Below are 22,602 nucleotides of genomic sequence, written 5' to 3'. Positions count from 1 at the left end.
CTCCCCATTTCCTTTTGTGTTGAGGTTCGTCTTCTGAACTTGTAGAAATCTCACTTTGATATAGGCTTACTGTTATCACAAACCTATGAACACTGGGAAACAGAACTGACTTATTTGAAAAGCTCAAGCTAACTAATCAGTGACGACAATGAAAACATTTAAATATCTGACTACTGTTGATTCAGAACACGAGTACCAACTCACAACAAAGTGTCCCTACAGTGTGCTGAACGGAGTCGTTTGACTGGTTTCTGATGTAGACACGAAATTAAATGTCAAGCCAGACAACAACAGTTGGAGATATTTGACTGCTTTCTGCACTGAAATGTGCAATTACCCTCAAAGACAAATATGGCACCATTAACTCATTTTTTCTGATTTTGGCACTTGGTTTCTGAAATAAACCATTTCTTATTGACCTGACCTGGCGAGCTTTTTTGGTCTTGGAGAAATTTTCCTGGCCCATTGTGGAGATGGAACCTTGGTCTCAACAGCATAACTGTAAACCCATGTCTCATCACCAAATTACGAGTCTCTTAAGGAACATCTCGTTCTCATCTGCGCGATCCAAAAGCTCTTCACAGGCTGTGAGGTGAAGGTCTTTCTGGTCTGGACTCATGAGCTGTGGGATGAACTTGGCAGCAACATGATGCATTCTACAATGTTGTGTCAGAATTTCAGGACATGATCCATCTGAAATGTTACATTCTTCAGCAATCTCTCAGCAGTCAGTCTTTGATTGGCAAGCACAATTTCCTTGACGTTCCTGACATGAGTGTCATCGCTAGATGTCAAAGGATGTCCTGAAGAAAGGTCATCTTTAACTTCTGTCTGGCCATTTTGAAACCATTTTAACTATTCATAACAACAAGTATGGCTAAAGTATTCATCACCACATGCTTCTGGCATCATTTGGCGTGTCTCATGCAACATTTAACGCAGGTGTGTTGCTCCTCTAACTCTGCCATCTCAAAATGTGCTACAAAACGTTCTACTCAGTCAGCACTGAACAATAAACTAACAGATATACAACAATGAAAATTCTGGCAGTTATATATTAAACACAAGTGTGTGCAGGGATGCCAACCGCATTTCGCTACAACACATCATCGGCATGAAGTTACGAATGTTACATAATTTTTTGAACAGACCTCATATACCAGCAACACACAGTATCCTGTCACAGAGCATGCTCTACAACACAAAAGTTGTGACCTCTGTGCCTGTTTCACCACACGTGCCATCTGGTCTCTCCCCCCTTATACCAGTTACTCTGAACTCCAAAGGGGGGAACTAGCGCTACAACATGTCCTTGGTTCTTGCCCCCCACCTGGACTCAATTTTCTTCAATCTCAGCATTCTTCACAGCAACTACTACTTTCTTCACTCCATTTTAGTTTTCTACATCTTTCACTTTCTGACCTATTTCTTATTGTGCCCCCCCCCCCCCCCCCCCCCCACCTCTTCACATACACTGCACTTAGCTTTTCACTTTTATTAAGTTATGCACAAAGTTTCAACAATAATCTCTGTCTTGCATATTACCCTGTCTTCAACCTTAAAGCTCTCAAGGTTTCCAAATCTCATCCAGTGCAGCCCCAACAATCAGTCTTTTCTTCTCATTCCTTCTGTTAAGTGCTTGCATTTTCATAAGCCTTCCCCTTCTTGCAAGCTATACAATGCAATCCTTCAACAAGTCGCTTTTGCTTCCTTTTGAAGCAACAGAACAGTTAAATCTGCTTAGTCTCCAATGAAGCAACCATATCCTTTCAAAAATAATGCAACTGCTTTTGTATATACTGAAGAGTTAAAATCCACAGTTCCTCTGTCAGCACATCAAAAAAATCCTGTAATAACATCTTGCCATGTGCTAGGCCTTAAGAATTAGTCCCTTGCAACTTTGTCACACAAATATGAATCACGATGAATCATATTACTCAGACACTGATTTGAATGAGTCCATTCTTGAAACTGACTTTCATGACAGCCAGCTTGTAAACAATTGCTTGGCCATTTTAATGAAAGGATAAATGCTTAGTGCTGTGGGGTGCCATGTATACTGTGTGGAATGTGGCCCAAAATGAATGTGATGATTGAGATACTGACTGTTGTGTGTGTGTGATTGTTGTAAATAAGTGAAGTTTTTTTCAAAGTATTAAAATTTCCACGCAGTACAATGTATTTTACAAACCTCTATCCAATCAGAACTGGTCACTGATCCTTAAAATGCTCACCATTTAACATAACTCAGGGACTATACACAGCTTATTAAATCCAAGCTATAAACTCTTCCTATATGCGGGCTCTCATTGTGCATGAGCATACACAGGCTCCCATTTCACAAATCTATATTTAAAGCTTTGGTAACTATGTTAACACTAATAATACAAAAGCAGTAAATCCACTGAATAAATGGTGGGAAATATCATAACTACACTGTCTTGCACCACCTTACTTCGTGAACTATCCTGTCTGGTCCTATTTCATTATTTGTCCAAGTATTCAGCTCTCACATCAATAATACATTCCCATAATGTTCCATAGTGCCGGCATAGCAGTTCACTGTAATGGACCATTATCAACGAAAGTGTCAGTAACAAACTACAGTGCAGCTGTGACAAAAGGATTATGTACTGAAATAAATCACAAACCACCAATGGAACAAGGAATAATTTATGAAGTGAAGTCATGTAGCTTCAAATCTGCCAAATTACATTGAAAAATCATACTAAGTACCACTTAAGGTAGGAATAAATACTTCAAACTCAGGAACATGATTTTAAATATTATATTTTACAAATAGCAGCAAGATTACATGAAAGTTACAGATTTTACACTTAAAGAAGTACATTTAATAATTGTCTCATTGTATTCCAAAAGTGTATATCAAAGTAATTTACTCATACACAAAAGTGTTCTTATTCTGCCATCAAATGACTACTGAAAATGAATTCAACTTGGTTAGCAGTCATTAATATTATGTCATATTTATCATCATTAAGGTAGTAATTTATCTCTCTCTCTCTCTCTCTCTCTCTCTCTCTCTCTCTCTCTCTCTCTCCCCCCCCCCCTCTCCCTCTCCCTGATATGTACAAATATAAGTATATATAATTATCTACATAGCTCTTCAGTTATGTATCCCCACAATGGGTCTACAGAGTCTTTTCCACAAATGTTTCAGTGCATGTTTCACTGACTTCTGAAGTAGGATTACTTCTTCTCTTCTGTATTAATTCCATACTTCATTTTCATCTTATCCAACTCTTCTTTCTTCTTATCAATATCCAGGCGCTTGAATGCTTTGTTGGACTGAAATTTACAAAATAACATTATAACCGGTATTTTTTATATCCATCACTATGATACCAGATCTTATAACCAAGTGTTTCAAAATTATATTCTACTTTAACAAGTATAATCTTACAGTAGGAAACACAGCAACAGACAAAATACTGACTGTTGCGACCAATGATTCGTATGACTGGAAATAGTTTTTGTTTCTATCTGTCACTGCAAAGCACGGCTATGTTTTCAAGTGAAAAAACAATCACATTAAACAAGACTTGAATGGTTTAGTACGAACACAGAAGTATAAACAATGGGGTATAACGATAATTGTTCAATTTGTGAGAGAAAATAAATACAGTGGAACCCCTATTTTATGTTTTCATGCTGTCGAGACTTTAAAAAAAAAAAAAAAAACGCAAAACTGAGGAAAATTCAGAATTGAGGAAAACGTGAAAACACCCAAAATATAAGCAGAAACATATGTAAGTGGCAAGTGGCATATATGATTAAAAATTGTAATTCTCTCCAATACAGCGTATAATATCTGTATAAGTGAAGGAAATTAAATGTACAATACAATGTTTATACAATAATTTGTCTTAATGAATTTCATCTGTTCTTAACAAAATCAGAAATGTATAACAGCAAGTAAAAACTCAGCAAAAATTGAAATTTTTATCAAGGTACAAGATAAGAGAGCTACTTTCCGATATGCTGTGATCAAAAAATTATATGTCGAAACATGCATTTTTGAGAGATTTTTCCTTTGTGCATGGAGGAAGAAAGCAAAAATTGATCAACATGGTGAACTAAAATGAAAACTATTCAGTATGGTGGAAAGTGTCAGAATCTAACATGTGGGTGTGTGCATTTCTGTTCTGTAGCCAATGACAGTGCAACATACACTGGTTATGCGAACACAGTGGCCTCTGGTGTATTGCCTGCGTTCAGTTTGTCTTCATGCCTTCCACCAATGTTAATGATCTTGTGTGTGTGTGTGTGTGTGTGTGTGTGTGTGTGTAAAGTATGTATGGAGTAGTGTATGTAGCTGTTGCAACTGTATCATGTCAGATTTGAACATGAAAGTATTTAAATTGTGCTTTTGCAAAACCCTTGTTCTATTTCCATGTGACATCTCTGCCATAGCACATGATCTCCACGAAAAGTATATTTCCAGCACTTCACAAAATGCTTTCACTCTTACTTGCACTCCCATCATTGAAGGACCACGCCCCCTCTCCACACATCCAGCTCATAAACTCATTTCATGTGGGTTAGTGTGGTGTGGTGGCTCTTGGGTGATTTAACGGTTGCCAGCCAATAAGAGATCACTAGCCATAAATGGCCAATGTTTTCTTGATTCTGACCAAGCATACTCTTCACAATTCAATATTTGAATTTAAAAGGTTGACGATCAATACTGTTCCTGAATACAGTACATCAGAAATACGTGCAAAAAGACGAGACTGAGTTCTAAGTGGCAAAAGGAAAGGCGGCGGCTGGGCCCCTTCATCACTTATTGGCTCGGTCCGTAACACTTCACATCCTGTTTTTCCATTGCTGCTGAAAACTAGTAGTAGTTGTGTCATAATTGTGCAGTGAAGCTAAACATTACAAGTTGTGTTGGCCAAGCCGATTGTGGGTATGTCAGGATTCTCTCTCTCACGTATCACCTCTCCACAATGGCCTATAACATTTTCAGCACAGTGTGAACCATCTGTCTTTTGTTCCACTTGTAACTCATTCACTCACGTCAAATGTCAATAGAAAGAAAACGGGATGAAGTCAAGCAAGATGTCAAGTAAGAACATAAAATCAAGGTAAACCTTATTAGGAAGAAATGTAAGATTGGGGAATTTTTTGCACTGATCTTGTGGGTTCTTCTCAGGGGGTATGAATTTATGGCATACAATCACGAAAAATGTAAAATGGTATTTCCATTGTAGTGTAATTATAGATGTTGTAGAGATCTTCATTGCAACATTAAACAAGTCATCAGCCCAAAGATGGAATTATTAAAATACTGGTCTCTCATCAGAAAAATCTCACTGTATCACTAATATCAGTACCTATGGCCTACAGTGAAAACATGTCATGACACCAATAGGCATCCTTCAAATTCATAAAAGTCTAGTGACAAGAAAATCGTAATACAGAGGAGGAGGTAAAGAATGAACCAAGTGTGACCTAATGTGGAAATAAGGTATATGAAGCAAGTAAAATGAAAATATCAGCATGTTACTAATGGGCGTTTAGAAGATAAATGTTATAATTTGTATTGTGTTACATTTAAGACAAACAAAGCAGAATAAATGGCATGAAATAATCAGCCCTTTCTCAAAAAATTAAATACAATATTTTATCATTACAAAAACTAAAAGAAATTTATGACATGTCAAGAAACAGTATTTCAAAATCACTCTATACGAATTTCCTGCAGCTTATGACTGTAGTTCCCATGATCCAACATTCAAAAACTTTTTGGTATGGAGAAGTGTTTGGCAAATTCGAATTGTATGCAAGAAGTTAAAACCTAAATTCAGCACAATTTCACACATTTTATAGAAGCTGTGAAGGCTGCAAACAATTTCCAATGAAATGCTGATATTCAATGTGGTTACTAACAATCGCAACAAAGAGAAAGGTAAAGCAGTCATCAAACTGAAAGTTAGTTTGATCACCATAGTGCTTTACTAGGAATGGTCTATTGAATTTGGTATAGTGTTGCATTTCTCCAATCTTTGAATTGAGTTACCCAGCTAATCATATGGGGCTATGCAGTTTAGCATGGACTCCGAAACACATTGCAACTCAGCATTTTTTTATGTTAACAAACATTGTCAAAGGTGAAAGAAATGATAAAGAGGCAGATAAAAACCCTAGGACTAACTCGGTATCAAATCCATAGTCAGGCACACAACCACTGAACCTTAACAAAGTTACCAAGTATAAAAAATTATCTGCCCTGAATTTTTACTATTCTTCTCCTCCTCATTTTGCAAATTGGTTGCTTATCCTCTTGAAAACTCAGCCCTGTTGGTCTTCTATTTATCTCAGATTTTTTCATGCACATCAGCTGAATATGTTTCCATGGCTACAACTGTGGATTATGTTTTTTAGTCATCCTTTTTCCCCACCAAACCCTTTCTTTGTAACACTGCTAACTGTATCCCAGTCTTGTAGATTTGGCAAATTTAATTCCTTAAGGTCTTTCTCTGTTTGTTGTACCAGTTGGTTCTTGTAATGGTATATCTCAAGAATTAATGAATCTGGTGCGTTAGCTTGCTTGTGTCCACTCCTTCAATGGATTTCATGAACTGTATTCTTTATGTACACACTATAACTAAGATTTTATGGATCTGCCTTCAGATTTATTTACTGAGTTTTGAGTTACTTGTCGCACTCTTTATCTTTGTCCCAATATTTTTAAATTAATTTTATATTCTACTGATCTGATCTCTTGTATTGGATAGTTACATGTGCTGATGTGTAGCACGTGCCAAGTTCATCATTACTGTAGCCTTGTTACAAATATTTTTTGCCACCTGAAATGTATTTTCTGAGGATTTCAATATTTTCTTACTGTCCATTTTTATGTCACAACCAGAGCTGGTTTGAAATCTGTTATAAAAGTTTGTTTCATGTCAAACTCTTAGTTCAATTTTCCTGGTTAGTTTTTGAAAATTTTTAAATTGCTTCTTTTTTTGCTTCAACAATGTCTTCAATAATCAGAGCCATAATCCTCAAATATCAGACAATCCACTTTCACACATTTGAGCCTAAGTTCTAGTTGGTGACTTAGTTCTCCTGCACTCATCCATTACTCACATTTTATTCAAGAGCTCAATTGGATTGTAATGGTGATAGGCAAACACTTCATAGTTCCCTTATGTCTATTTTAAATTCTTTGCTCAACTGTTCCACAAATTTTAGATTGACAGGCAGTCATGTCTTATCCACTTTCTGGTCAAAGAATGTGACTTTTCCTTAGTTCACTGTGTTTCAACTATATTACACTGAATTTCACAGGTTAAGACTTTGTACCATATACGATCACCTTTTCTAAAGCTACCCTGGTATTTTCCAAGCTGAGGATCTAGTTTTGGTTCAATTCAGGTTAGGAGAGCTTTGGACATTCTTCTATTGTTACATCTATACTATTTTTGCCCTACACTGAACTTAAAATTGAACCATTTTCATTCTTTGTCTGGGAAAAACTAATTTTAAATCATGACATAAGAGAGAGGCAATTTGAAAATAACAGCTTTTCCACAAAATGAAAAGTTAACTGTTTGGTTATAGTAGCTAAATAAAACTTTACCTGATAATACAATACAACAAGGTATCTGTTACAGACATTGAATCCTGATAAGTGGTCACATGCATTTTTTGCATCAAAAATATCTTCATAAACCACAAATGCTGTTCCTCTCGTTTCAGGTGTGTTTCCCCTGTAGCAAAGTGAGAAAAATTACAAACATATTACATATTCTCTTATGGTTGGCAAAAATTAAATCACAGCGCTTTTACAGAATGAATCTCTTAAGAGTCAGCTGAGGCAGTCAGATAAAATCCATAATCAACATCATCATCACCACCATTAGCATCAACAGATGGCATGAATTCAACTGTAATTTATGACACAATACTTTACTGATACTTTAAGATGGTTGCCCAGAAAGTAATGCACCTAATTTTTTTTCTTCAACAATACTTTATTGAACATAATGAGAATTACACACACAAGAGAACGGTGTTTTATCTACACATCCTGTTTTTCCACATATCTCCATCCTGTTCTATGGCCTTTCTCCAGCACAAAACAAGGGCATGTATGGCCTGTCTGTAGCAATCCTTGTCCTGGTGGCGGAGCCAGTGCTTCACTGTGTGAATCACCTCCTCAGTGTCCTCAAAGTGTCTTTCACGAATGGCATCCTTTAAGGGCCTAAACAAATGGAAGTCCAATGGGGATAGGTCAGGGCTGTAGGGTGGATGGGGTAACACTGTTCAACTCTGTTTTGAGATGTGTTCAGCAGTCTACAGACTTGTGCATCTTCACTTCCTTTGGTGATTGACAGATGCAGCACCAACTGCCGTGTCACAATGTGTCTGTTCTAGTGACTGGCATCAGCAGCTCACTGCAACATGTCAGCTGAGACAGCCATGGATGGTCTCCACGATCGCTGCAAATTGTGGACTTCCACCAAACCGCCTTCTGATGACCTCACCCTCCGTGCCCAGCAATTAACTACTTCTGTTGACTCAGCAGATGCTCTATAAACTTTGCACAAGCATTTGTGAATATTCCCCACAGTTTCTTTCTCTGTAGTGAGAAATTCAATGGCGGCACATTGCTTGTAATGTACATCACCTACAGACGCCATTTTGAAACTTTCCTGCAGCTAAAATATCTGTTGGAAGTGACAGAAACTTGGCATGCGCACTCGCTCAGGAGACTTCAGATATTACATATGTGAAGTTTTGCATTCGTAGCATTGTTTTCAGCTCTATATATATATATATAAAAACAAAGATGAGGTGAGTTACCGAACGAAAGCGCTGGCAGGTCGATAGACACACAAACAAACACAAACATACACACAGAATTCAAGCTTTCGCAACAAACTGTTGCCTCATCAGGAAAGAGGGAAGGAGAGGGAAAGACGAAAGGTGTCTGTATGTGTGGATGGATATGTGTGTGTGTGCGCGCGAGTGTATACCTGTCCTTTTTTCCCCCTAAGGTAAGTCTTTCCGCTCCCGGGATTGGAATGGCTCCTTACTCTCTCCCTTAAAACCCACTTCCTTTCGTCTTTCCCTCTCCTTCCCTCTTTCCTGATGAGGCAACAGTTTGTTGCGAAAGCTTGAATTCTGTGTGTATGTTTGTGTTTGTTTGTGTGTCTATCGACCTGCCAGCGCTTTCGTTCGGTAAGTCACCTCATCTTTGTTTTTATATATAAATTTTCCCACGTGGAATGTTTCCCTCTATTATATTGATACCATTATATATATATATATATATATATATATATATATATATATATATATATATATATATATATATATATATATATATATATATATTGCATTACTTTCTGGACAACACTCATAAATATATTAAAAAAATGTAGCTATATAAGTTAATGGAAAAACAACAGAAGTTCCTATCAAAAGGCAGCATAAAATACGAACACATAAGTAAGTAGAATATATAACATACTGCTCTTCAGTCCTTGAAAGACATGCACCAAGCAGCTGAAATTACCTCATGGGCCTCCCAGCCAAATCATATCATATTACTTTTTTCCATCAGTAACAAACAAAATATGTGTCCAGAGCATCCTCTGTGACTTCTGCGTCTGTCTCACAAGGTTTGCAATTTTGTTTCTCTTACCAATACTAGTGCACCAAAACTTCACACATTAACTCACTCTACAACATGTGCATAGTTCTTGGCAATTCAACTTAAGTTTATGCATCCTGTTGCTGTCTCCCTTTCCTTTTACAGCTCTCTATTCTGCAACTCACAAGTTCCTGTCACTGCCAGTTTCTTCTCCATAACTGTTTCATGTTTTGCTGTTCTCTATAACTGCTCAGTTCCATATAATTCAACCTTCTATTCTGTTTTTCTAGGCTACTTTTAAAAAAACAGCTGCTTCAGCTTACACTTTGAACTTCATGTTTTCAAATCTCTCTCTCCCTCTCTCTCATATTTTACTGCACATTTGCCTTTTCTGTGCTCTCTAGTAACCCACAAATCTGAGACATTTCCCAACATGATTAGTCTCATTTCATCTAATCCCTTCACCCACTTTGCCTAAGATAAGCACCTCTGGTCCCCAAAAACTAACCTTTATTTAGTGCTTATTTATATAATACCATCATTTTTAGCATGTGATACACAAAAATATTTCCCATACCCTATTTTAATTAAATTTTTTGTGAAAATACAGAAGAAACAACAGATAACACTATTTCCCATTCAAGTGGCCACATTACTTCACTGCTACTGTTACTATTATTTTTGCTTGCATCTACTTTCTCTAATGTATAGATTACTTACACACGTATTTGCCTTATTGCTCCATACTTGCCAAATATATCATACATCTCTTCAGCTGTAATTTTGTAAGGCAAATTTCTTATGTATAGGATTCTATTTACTTCTGGTGGAAGGCGAACCTGTTGGAAAAACATTAATGACAGAGAATTAGTTATTTGTATTATCAATACCTCTTTTTCACAACAGCCATTATAATGTAAACTGTGTTACAGGTAAGTTACTTACAAATTTTGATTATACAGTATGTGGCTGTTTGTTTGCTATTTACCTAATCAGACTTTTAACTGAGTAATATTTAACCATAATGCTAGGCATCTGTTTACTAATGACTGCACTGTCATTCACTCATTAACCAAGAAGCATCGATGAATCAGTCATATACGATTTAAATACTTTGATTCAAAAAATCCTTGTCTTCAAAGTAAATTCTGTAATATTAAAAAGAAAACACTTTCCAATGATTTACAAAATTTGTGGGGCATTAGGAACTCTTTCTTTCTCAATATTATAATCATTTTTTTACCAAGCACTGATGGAAAATTCAATTAATTTGACATATTATTTAATTTAGGAAACAAAAGGCACCCTGAATCTAAAAGGGTGCATGAAGATTTTAACACTATTCCACCTACATGTGATTTCGAAGTCTCAATCACTGTGCCGTGTCATTCTGCTTCCTATAAAAGATGGCACTCACATGGTGCTAAATCCATACTATATGAAGGGTGATTATCACATTCATTAGGAATCTCTGAAAAAGTTAAGCTGTGCAGCGGAAATCAACTGGACACTGTCAGCCCATGCAACAACATTCCTCTAAATTTGTTTTGAACAAATCTGTGTAGCCTTCATGTTACACAATACAACATGGCAAATCACCTAAAGCTTACACCGCAGATATTGAGGAAATTGAAAGCGCTACTGATGTTCGGTTTTCACAGCATGGACCGCAAGTTAAGGGCTCCCTTGTTAGCCAATAAACAGATTGTAATAACAATTAGAAAATATATTTTTTGTGTGCAAACACACACTTTTTTAAATGGAACAATGTCTACTGACATTAACAAACTACAAGTAGGGTAAAGTAGAATGTCAGTGGTGTTTGTTGCAGGATTCTAGTTCAAATCGTTTACGAGATGATATATTATGGAAAGTTTCCACTGATACTTGTTTGTGACATTCAACTCACGTAGTTGCTACATATAATATTGTTATGTTTGCTTAGAGTGTGCTTATGTGTTCCTTGACTGCACTGTGATTTGCTAGTCAGTTAGTGCGGGACAGTCCAAGCATTAGGTGAGCATTTTCTTTGGCAGCATTTATAATTCAGGCCTGTCTCATCTACTTTATGGACTTGGTAAGGTAACAGGTCATGTTCTTTGACAGTGTCTTGAAACTTCAAAGAAAACTCATTAGCCACCTCAGCATCAGCAGATAGTTTTTCATCAGAAATTCAAATGAACTGAACACCATGATGGGTTTTCCAGTGAGGAATCTTCACTAGTTGCAAACTCACTTCCGGCTTCTATTTTTTTGTGCAAAGCTATTGCCTTTTCTTTGATACGGAGCCCAGATCGGGGTTCCTTTCCTTCTTTCTTGGTGGAACCACATCCACAATGTGTTGTCAAGCAGTGCAAGTTTACAGTTTTTCAATGTTTTGTGACTCTTTAACAGCATTTCCATCATCTATTGTCACTGTACATGATTCAACATTTTTTCAATTTTTTCTCCAACTTTCAATGTTGAAACGTCTACACTAAGTTCCCTGGTAGTTTTTCGGAGTGCTTCCCCTTCCTCCAATCTTTGTTGCACTGCTATCCCCTTCCTCCAGTCTTTGTTGCAGTGCTAACTTTTCATTTAATGAGAAAGTGTGTTTACATTTCAGCCCTGACATGTTGAAAAAATACACAACTGTACAGTACACACATTGTAAAACAAATGCATACATCTACTGTAACAAACACAGAAAATATATATCAGAGATGCCGGATCGCAGATAGGCACAAAAACAAAATAATCACTTCTATTGAGAGGAATTCATTTCAGTAGGTGATAATGATGTTTGGTTTGTGGGGCACTCAACTGTGGGGTTATCAGTGCCCATACAAAATCCCAACGTTTGCTCAGTCCAGTCTCGCCACTTTCATGAATAATGATGAAATGATGAGGACAACACAAACACCCAGTCATCTCGAGGCAGGTGAAAATCCCTGACCCCACCAGGAATCGAACCCGGGACCCGTGCTCGGGAAGCGAGAATGCGGCCGCGAAACCACGAGCTGCAGACCATTTCAGTAGGGGTGAACTGCAGAGATAAAATTGGCAACGTGGGAAAGAGAACCAGGTTGCAGTGTGCATGTATAACACATTAAGCACATGTGACCGGGGGACAAGAAAAGTGCAGGGGTCTCAATTTAATACGCTTAATCACCCATAAAACATTAAAAGGCACACGTTAGAATACGACAAGTACCAAGCACAACTAACAAATTGGAACAGTGTACTTGTCATACTCCAACATGCGCAGTTCAACATTCTGTTGGGAAATTAGGCATTTTATTTCATGACACCGGCACATTTGTGCCACTTTGTCACCTAAGGAAGTACAACATGATCAAATATTACCTGCCTTCCGATTGAGTGTGATAAGCATACATGCCATCAGTCACTTTTTCTCTGTGACAAGTGATGAGTATGCAGCACAGAAGAAGGAGCTTGGCTAAAAGATTATCTAAAGCCACAGCAGTCACAAGGACAGAAAAGTATCATGCATTTATTCTTATGAGTAAAGCCAAAGATAAAGCAAAAATTGTTTCTGATTTTACGCATGTTGACGTTTATAAAATTAAAGCGGGTGTAGATGCTGCAGCTTTTGAACAGATTACAGGACTAGCTGCTCGTGCCTATGTCAACAAATGGTGGATGGCTTCTGTGCTATCAAGAGCCGAAAAAAGAGAATTAAACTTTCTATTTATACATCCTTGTGACCAGCTCTTTCTTTTACTTAACCAAGAAACAGTTGCATTGTTAGCCGCACACGCAGGAGACTTGCTTTGTTGGTGCTGGACATTTTAGTGATTTTTGACTGTTTAAACTCATGCTGCAGTGTTCTTCAACATGCCAATGTAGACACTGGCACAGACACAGCTAAGAGAAAAAGCCTTGCGATTTGTATATTTACTTATTTATAAAAACTGACTTTGGAATTTTTTTTGTGAGACTGTGTGTACAAGATTAGTGTGACAATTTGAAATTCTAGATTCGCATATTTTACTGTTTGCGTCACTTTTGCATAACCTTGCACTGACTGTATTGTCTGTACTGTGATACACTGTGAAATTTTGAACTTTCGCATGTACCCAACGAACTCTTACTGTTATTGTCAATTGCAGGCGTAAACTAATTTGTGTTCTTTTAAAATTTTAGAGAATAGTAGGCCTATACTCATTCAAAATAATCATTCTCTAATTTTTGAGAATTTTATGGAGCTTACAAAATTGTAATTTTGTAAGTTAATGGTACGAATGTTTTAGATACAGAGCTTATTTCATATCAAATCAGCGATTTTCCTTCACAGTTACAGCCTAAGAAGAGATCAACCCTGAATTTCACTGTATATCAATGCAAATAAATGTGCATTTTTGAGAATTTTCAGAAGCTACCATTGTCCTGTGCATAATCTAATTTGTAGTAAATCTGCATTTGTGATTTAGTTACAGTAGCAGATATTCTAACATATTGTGTTACATCTAGTTTTTCCTTAAAGAGGAGTAGCCCTATATATTATCTACATTTATCATAAATGAACTTTGTTTTTTAGTCTGCTAACAACTATAATCAACCTCAAAAAGTTTTAGGAAACTAGTAATTTCTACCTCAGGTTTTTCTATTGCTTTGGTAGAAATCTCATTTTGTGTATTTGCTTCAATTCTTATAGGGTATTAGCAACTCTTTTAGCTCAACAAATTAAAAGATAATCTGCAGGCTTAATTTAAAGTTATATGTTCACTGTCATATAATACATTGCACCAGATAAAATGCAGCCCACTGTGAATGCCGTTCTTGACTGGCAGGTGCTACGAGTTGTCATCTTGGAAGAGCTTGAGTCATGTACCTGTGGTAAGGGTACCAAAGGTACGTCAAGTACTATACTCTGCTGGGGATCCTGTCTCCTCTGCATAGGGTGGAAGGGAACATGGGAGGACTCAGGGTGTTGTATCGATACCCCTAACAACAAGTTTGAGGTGCTGTCTTTCAGTGAAAGTGGAATTGAGCCAGTGGGATTTGCTTCACCTGTTCGGGGAAACCTGTTTTGTCCAGTATCAAGAGGACACAGACACAAAAGGGTAGAGAGTGTATTAATTGTTGGCAGTTCAAATAGACAGCAAATGACTCTATCCATCTACATCTACATCTACATTGATACTCCGCAAGCCACCCAACGGTGTGTGGCGGAGGGCACTTTACGTGCCACTGTCATTACCTCCCTTTCCTGTTCCAGTCGCGTATGGTTCGCGGGAAGAACGACTGTCTGAAAGCCTCCGTGCGCGCTCTAATCTCTCTAATTTTACATTCGTGATCTCCTCGGGAGGTATAAGTAGGGGGAAGCAATATATTCGATACCTCATCCAGAAACGCACCCTCTCGAAACCTGGCGAGCAAGCTACACCGCGATGCAGAGCGCCTCTCTTGCAGAGTCTGCCACTTGAGTTTATTAAACATCTCCGTAATGTCATCACGGTTACCAAATAACCCTGTGACGAAACGCGCAGCTCTTCTTTGGATCTTCTCTATCTCCTCCGTCAGACCGATCTGGTACGGATCCCACACTGATGAGCAATACTCAAGTATAGGTCGAACGAGTGTTTTGTAAGCCACCTCCTTTGTTGATGGACTACATTTTCTAAGCACTCTCCCAATGAATCTCAACCTGGTACCCGCCTTACCAACAATTAATTTTATATGATCATTCCACTTCAAATCGTTCCGCACGCATACTCCCAGATATTTTACAGAAGTAACTGCTACCAGTGTTTGTTCCGCTATCATATAATCATACAATAAAGGATCCTTCTTTCTATGTATTCGCAATACATTACATTTGTCTATGTTAAGGGTCAGTTGCCACTCCCTGCACCAAGTGCCTATCCGCTGCAGATCTTCCTGCATTTCGCTACAATTTTCTATTGCTGCAACTTCTCTGTATACAACAGCATCATCCGCGAAAAGCCGCATGGAACTTCCGACACTATCTACTAAGTCATTTATATATATTGTGAAAAGCAATGGTCCCATAACACTCCCCTGTGGCACGCCAGAGGTTACTTTAACGTCTGTAGACGTCTCTCCATTGATAACAACATGCTGTGTTCTGTTTGCTAAAAACTCTTCAATCCAGCCACACAGCTGGTCTGATATTCCGTAGGCTCTTACTTTGTTTATCAGGCGACAGTGCGGAACTGTATCGAACGCCTTCCGGAAGTCAAGAAAAATAGCATCTACCTGGGAGCCTGTATCTAATATTTTCTGGGTCTCATGAACAAATAAGGCGAGTTGGGTCTCACACGATCGCTGTTTCCGGAATCCATGTTGATTCCTACATAGTAGATTCTGGGTTTCCAGAAATGACAATATTACGCGAGCAAAAAACATGTTCTAAAATTCTACAAGAGATCGACGTAAGAGATATAGGTCTATAGTTTTGCGCATCTGCTCGACGACCCTTCTTGAAGACTGGGACTATCTGTGCTCTTTTCCAATCATTTGGAACTCTCCGTTCCTCTAGAGACTTGCGGTACACGGCTGTTAGAAGGGGGGCAAGTTCTTTCGCGTACTCTGTGTAGAATCGAATTGGTATCCTGTCAGGTCCAGTGGACTTTCCTCTATTGAGTGATTCCAGTTGCTTTTCTATTCCTTGGACACTTATTTCGATGTCAGCCATTTTTTCGTTTGTGCGAGGATTTAGAGAAGGAACTGCAGTGCGGTCTTCCTCTGTGAAACAGCTTTGGAAAAAGGTGTTTAGTATTTCAGCTTTACGCGTGTCATCCTCTGTTTCAATGCCATCATCATCCCGTAGTGTCTGGATATGCTGTTTCGAGCCACTTACTGATTTAACGTAAGACCAGAACTTCCTAGGATTTTCTGTCAAGTCAGTACATAGAATTTTACTTTCGAATTCAATGAACGCTTCACGCATAGCCCTCCTTACGCTAACTTTGACATCGTTTAGCTTCTGTTTGTCTGAGAGGTTTTGGCTGCGTTTAAACTTGGAGTGGAGCTCTCTTTGCTTTCGCAGTAGTTTCCTAACATTGTTGTTGTACCACGGTGGGTTTTTCCCGTCCCTCACAGTTTTACTCGGCACGTACCTGTCTAAAACGCATTTTACGATTGCCTTGAACTTTTTCTATAAACACTCAACATTGTCAGTGTCGGAACAGAAATTTTCGTTTTGATCTGTTAGGTAGTCTGAAATCTGCCTTCTATTACTCTTGCTAAACAGATAAACCTTCCTCCCTTTTTTTATATTCCTATTAACTTCCATATTCAGGGATGCTGCAACGGCCTTATGATCACTGATTCCCTGTTCTGTACATACAGAGTCGAAAAGTTCGGGTCTGTTTGTTATCAGTAGGTCCAAGATGTTATCTCCACGAGTCGGTTCTCTGTTTAATTGCTCGAGGTAATTTTCGGATAGTGCACTCAGTATAATGTCACTCGATGCTCTGTCCCTACCACCCGTCCTAAACATCTGAGTGTCCCAGTCTATATCTGGTAAATTGAAATCTCCACCTAAGACTATAACATGCTGGGAAAATTTATGTGAAATGTATTCCAAATTTTCTCTCAGTTGTTCCGCCACTAATGCTGCTGAGTCGGGAGGTCGGTAAAAGGAGCCAATTATTAACCTAGTTCGGTTGTTTAGTGTAACCTCCACCCATAATAATTCACAGGAACTATCCACTTCTACTTCACTGCAGGATAAACTACTACTAACAGCGACGAACACTCCACCACCGGTTGCATGCAATCTATCCTTTCTAAACACCGTCTGTACCTTTGTAAAAATTTCGGCAGAATTTATCTCTGGCTTAAGCCAGCTTTCTGTACCTAGGGAAATGCCAGCAAGGAACAGGAAAAGACACCAGGTACACTCAGTGTATGTGCCTGGGGGGCTCATTCAACATGAAGAGGCAATTCCAGCAGCCACCGAGACAATACGGTGCAAACAACTGCAAATTGTGGCAGAGGCCGGAACAAATGATGCCTGTCATCTAGACCCTGTGGTCACATTTGGGTTATCCCAGCAATTGGCAGAGAAGGTTGAGATGACCCACCTTGCGCATGGAGCTTCAACAAAGCTCACAATTTGAAGCATTGTCCCCAGAACTAATCCTGGCCTCTTGGTTCTAAGTCGAGTGGGAGGACAGACTTTGACGTTCTGTGATAAGCTAGGCTGCGACTTCCTGGACTTGCGCCATAGGTCCCTCTAAATGGGCCAGGTGTGCACTACACATCCGAGATTGCTACAATGTGTGTGGGGTGCATACAAGGAATTTTACAGTTAGGTGATTCTCCATCCAATTCAGATAACATAGCTGTAGGAAGCCCAGAAGTATCAGTGTAAGATCGAAAGAAATGCCTCCCAAGCATGAGAGCATTAAAATTGTAATGGTAAACTGCCAAAGCATTCACAATGAAGTGCACATAATATTACACGCAGGAAGCTAGTAGAGTACTGAAATTGATAGCAATGAGATTTTTGGGGAAAATTTAAGTGTATATCGAAGGATGGGCAAATGGGAAATGGAAGTGGTATATTTATTGCAATAGGCAATAAATTCAATTCCACTGTGACATAAATTGAAGCTGCATGTGAGACTGTTTGCGCAAGTCTCATATCAGGGGTGGGCATAAAATGGTAACTGGATCCTCCTATCGCCCACCAGGCTCATCTCTGGATGTAACCCAAAATGTTAGACAAAACCTTAGTTCACATGTGCATAAGTTCCCCAGTCATACTGTAATCATCAGTGGAGACTTTAATCATCAAACAACCAATTGAAAAAGTTACAGTTTTGCTAGTTGTGGGAGTCATAAGATATCCTGTGAAACATTACTAAATACCTTCTCTGAAAACTACCTAGAACAGACAGTTATTGGATGTAATGGCAACAAATAGACCTGATCTCTTTGAGGATGTCCACATCAAAATTGGTGTCAACGACCATAACGTGACTGTGGCAGCAATGATTACCAAAGAACAAAGGACAACTGAAACTAGCAGAAATATAAATATTCAGTGAACTAGATAAAAGTTCAGTAGCGTCATATCTCAATGAAGAACTTGAAACTTTCAGAACAGGGCAGGAGTATGTAGAGGAGTATGTACAGGAGTATGCACTGGATAGATACATACTCAGTAGAACAGTTCACAATGGGAAGGACTCTCCATGGTATACAGTCACTGTAAAGAAACTTCTACGGAAACAGAGGCTAATACATGAAAGGTACACAACAACGGTTAGGGCTACAGATAGAAAGCTGCTGAATAAAGCACGTTGGCTTTCAAGAGATCAATGTGTGAAGCCTTCAATGACTACCATAGCAGAATATCGTTGTATGATCTTTCACAAAAGCCACAGAAATTCTGGTCACATGTAAAGGCTGTTAGTGGCACCAAAGTTAGTGTCAAGACTTTAGCAAAGCAAAAGCTGAAGTGCTTAACTCAGTTTTCAAATGTTTCTTTACAGAGGAAAACCCATGAAAATTGCCCCAATTGAATCCTTCTACCACTGCAAAGATGAGGGAAACCAGTAGTAGAGCCAGTGGTATTGAAAAACAACTGAAATCGTTAAAACTGAACAAAGCTCCAGGGCCCGATGGAAACCGTATAAGATTTTATACAGAATTTATGGCTGAGTTAGTCCCTCTTCTAACTACACTCTATTGAAGAGCCCTCAAAAAAAAATGTGTTCAGTTCTTGTGAAAAATCACAGATCAAATATGTCTACAAGAACAGTGGTAGAAGTATGCACAAAACTACTGTCCAATATCCTTGACATCAATTTGTTGTACAATTTTAGAATATATTCTGACCTCAAACATAATGAATTATCTCCAACAAAATGACCTCCTCCATGCCAACCAGCACGGATTTCGAAAAAGTCAATCATGTGAAACCCAGCTCCCACTTTTCTCACATAACACACTGAAATCTTTGGATCAAGATAATCAGGTAGATGCAGTATTTCTTGTTTTCCAAAAAGCATTCGACTTAGTACCACACCTACGCTTATTGTCAGAAGTTTGATCATATGGGGTATCAAGTGAAAATTGTGACTGGATTGAGGACTTTTTGGTAGAGAGGATACAGTATGTTATCTTGGGTGGAGAGTCATTGACAGATGTAGAAGTAACTTCAGGTGTGCCCCATGGAAGTGTGTTGGGACCCTTTCTGTTCATGATGAACCCTTGCAGGTAATACCAATAGTAACCACTAACTTTTTTGCAGATATATTTTGGTTAAATGTCAGCATCAGTCTTAAAGATTGAAATCCTGTATTTTAAAGATTGATTTCGGTCACTGTGTGACTGTCTTCAGTGCATACTATTCGAACCTTCTAGGCCCATATCACAATAACACAACATTTTCTATAAAGGTGTAACATGCACTGTGATAATTACTTCTACCAGGTATCTTCACTTTTACTTCATACAACAGTTTTGAAATTACAGAAGAATGTATCTTGTGACCTTCATTGCTGCCAATTCAACATACAGACGACGCAGATGTAGATGACGCAGCTATCTATAATGAAGTACTTTCTGACAGAAGATGCATAAATATTCAGTCAGATCTTGATAAGTTTCGAAGTGGTGCAACGACTGGCAACTTGCGTTAATTGTTCAAAAATGTAAAACTGTGCACTTCACCAAAGGAAAAAAAACACAGTATCTTATGACAATATCAGTGAGACACTCTTGGAATTGGTAAAATCATGCAAACACCTGGGCATAACACTCTGTAGGGATATGAAATGGAATGATCATATAGGCTTCGTCGAGGGTAAAGCAGGTGGTGTACTTCGATTTATTGGTAGCATATTGGGAAAATGCAATCAGTCTACAAAGGACATTGGTTATAAATCACTCATGCAAACTATTCTAGAATATTGCTCAAGTGTGTGAAGCCCATATCAAATAGGACTAACAGGGGATATTTAACGTATGCAGAGAAGGACAGCATGAGTAGTCACAGGTTCGTCTGACCCATGTGACAGTGTTACAGTGATGCTGAAGAAACTGAACTGACAGATTCTTGAAGATGGGCATGAACTAACCCAAGAAAGTCTACTAACAAAGTTTCAAGAACCAGCTATAAATGATGACCCTCGGAATATAGCACAACCCTCTACGTACTGTTCACACAGGGACCAATAGGACAAGATTAGAATAACTACAGTATGCACAGAGGCATTCTATACATGAATAGAACAGGAAGAAACCATAATAACTGGTAAAACGGGAAATTCCCTCTGTTATGCACTTTGCGGTGGTTTGCAAAGTACAGATGTAGGTGTAAAAGACCAGATAAATTTAATGCAGTAAAGAACTCCATACTTTATAAATTCAATACTGCAACTGCCACTAAAAGAATACATATACTATCAGATGAAGAGCTGTGAAAAGCCTCAGATTCTAATTGGAAATGAATGTAATTTTTTTTTGTTTGTTTTAGGGCACAAAAATAACTAGGGTCATAGGCGCCCATGTCAGGACCATAGAACACGAAGACAAAAATTGACTTAAAAAATGACTACACATTAAGCCCAATTGACACAAGGAAAGACAACTAAAAACAGGAACTAGGAGAAAGGCCCATAAAATACACCATAGCGAAACATAGGTCCTGAACTAAAGATTAAATTTCCTTTGCTATATTGCTATGACAGATAAAAATTAAAAGGCGGTCAACAGCCCAAGCATCGTTAGAAAATGGCCATTAACTCAGACAGAAAACATAAAAGAGAATGTAAGTGGTTAAAGAATGGGCATTCCCTCAGCAAATGGTGAACCGTCGAAGGTTATGGACAACGAGCACAAAGTGGTGGGAGGTCATCACTTAACAAATGGCGATGGCTAAAAAGACCAACCTAGGTAAAATGCTCTCTTTATGGTGAGAGGGCTGAGAGAAGGTCGTCCAAGCTTCTGGGAGAAGCTTGATTCCCCAGAGCTTGTTCCCATGAAGGAAGGACAAGTGGTGATGCCAAAGTAACACCGCCTACAGACAAATGGCAACACAGAGATCATTGGAAGGAATGGAAGTAGTAGCTGGCCGAGGTACGAGGACTGCAGCCTTGGCAGCAGCATCAGCAGCCTTGTTTCCTGTCACACCGACATGACCAGGAACCCACATAAACATCACAGTGGCTACATCAAGAGTGAGCAAGTGACAGCCTTCCTGGACACGTTGCTCTAAGGGATAGACGGTGTACAACACACAAGAGGCTCTGAAAGGCAATGAGAGAGTCAGAGCAGATGAAAAGCCTGTGTCGTCACATGTACTGCATGGCCTGCTGTGAATACTGAGCAGTGTTTCGGAAGCAGATACCAAAAATCATTGGTGCCAATGATGAAGGCACACCTGACACCACGATCAGTCTCAGAGTTATCAGTGTACCCAAAGGTACTATCAAAAAGTTCCATGTGAAGGTTGTGAAACTTAAGGTGATAGAGCGAGACAGGAGTAGTGTCCTTAGAAAGTGAATGAAGATCAAGTGAACACACACTGCAACACGAAGCCAAGGTGGTGAAGGATTCACACCCATCGGCAAACTGGCAGGTAGCATGAAGTTAAGCTGCCAAAGCAAGAGCCAAAAGCAAACTCCAAGATGTAACGGAGAATAGAAATGTGCCCCATACTGGGGATCAGAGGAAACATCGAAGAAGAATGGGTGGCCAGGCATGGCAGATGAATGGAATGCGTATCTGCTGAGGAGAAAGCCACGGAAATATGATAGCAGTAGTTCAAACTACTGCATACAGACTCTTAACCAAGATAGTGTAAAAGGCGCCAGTGGCCAAATGGATGTCACAATGGTGAATAGTACTGAGATGGAGTAAGAAGGATGTAGAGGCATAAACGAAAAACCCATGTAGTCTAGTTTCAAATGGACAAGGGACCTATACAAACAGATGAGGGTGGTCTGATCCGCTCCCCAGGAAGTACCGCTGAGGACACGGAGGACATTCAG

General features: G+C 38.8%; 1 protein-coding gene across 1 annotated transcript in view; it reads right to left on the bottom strand.

Annotated features, from left to right (window-relative positions):
* Positions 1-2,774: 2,774 nt before the first annotated feature.
* Positions 2,775-22,602, bottom strand: part of LOC126480856 (splicing factor 3B subunit 6) — a 33,296-nt gene continuing 13,468 nt past the window's right edge. The window contains exons 2-4 of the mRNA XM_050104229.1: positions 10,349-10,467; positions 7,610-7,739; positions 2,775-3,309 (exon numbers count right to left, since the gene is read on the bottom strand). Of these exons, the coding sequence (XP_049960186.1) occupies positions 3,211-3,309; positions 7,610-7,739; positions 10,349-10,467 (348 nt within the window). The 3' untranslated portion in view covers positions 2,775-3,210. The remainder of the gene's footprint in view (positions 3,310-7,609; positions 7,740-10,348; positions 10,468-22,602) is intronic.

The sequence above is a fragment of the Schistocerca serialis genome, chromosome 1 (assembly GCF_023864345.2).
Source record: "Schistocerca serialis cubense isolate TAMUIC-IGC-003099 chromosome 1, iqSchSeri2.2, whole genome shotgun sequence".
Classification (NCBI taxonomy): Eukaryota; Metazoa; Arthropoda; class Insecta; order Orthoptera; family Acrididae; genus Schistocerca; species Schistocerca serialis.
This window is presented reverse-complemented; position numbering and strand designations above follow the sequence as displayed.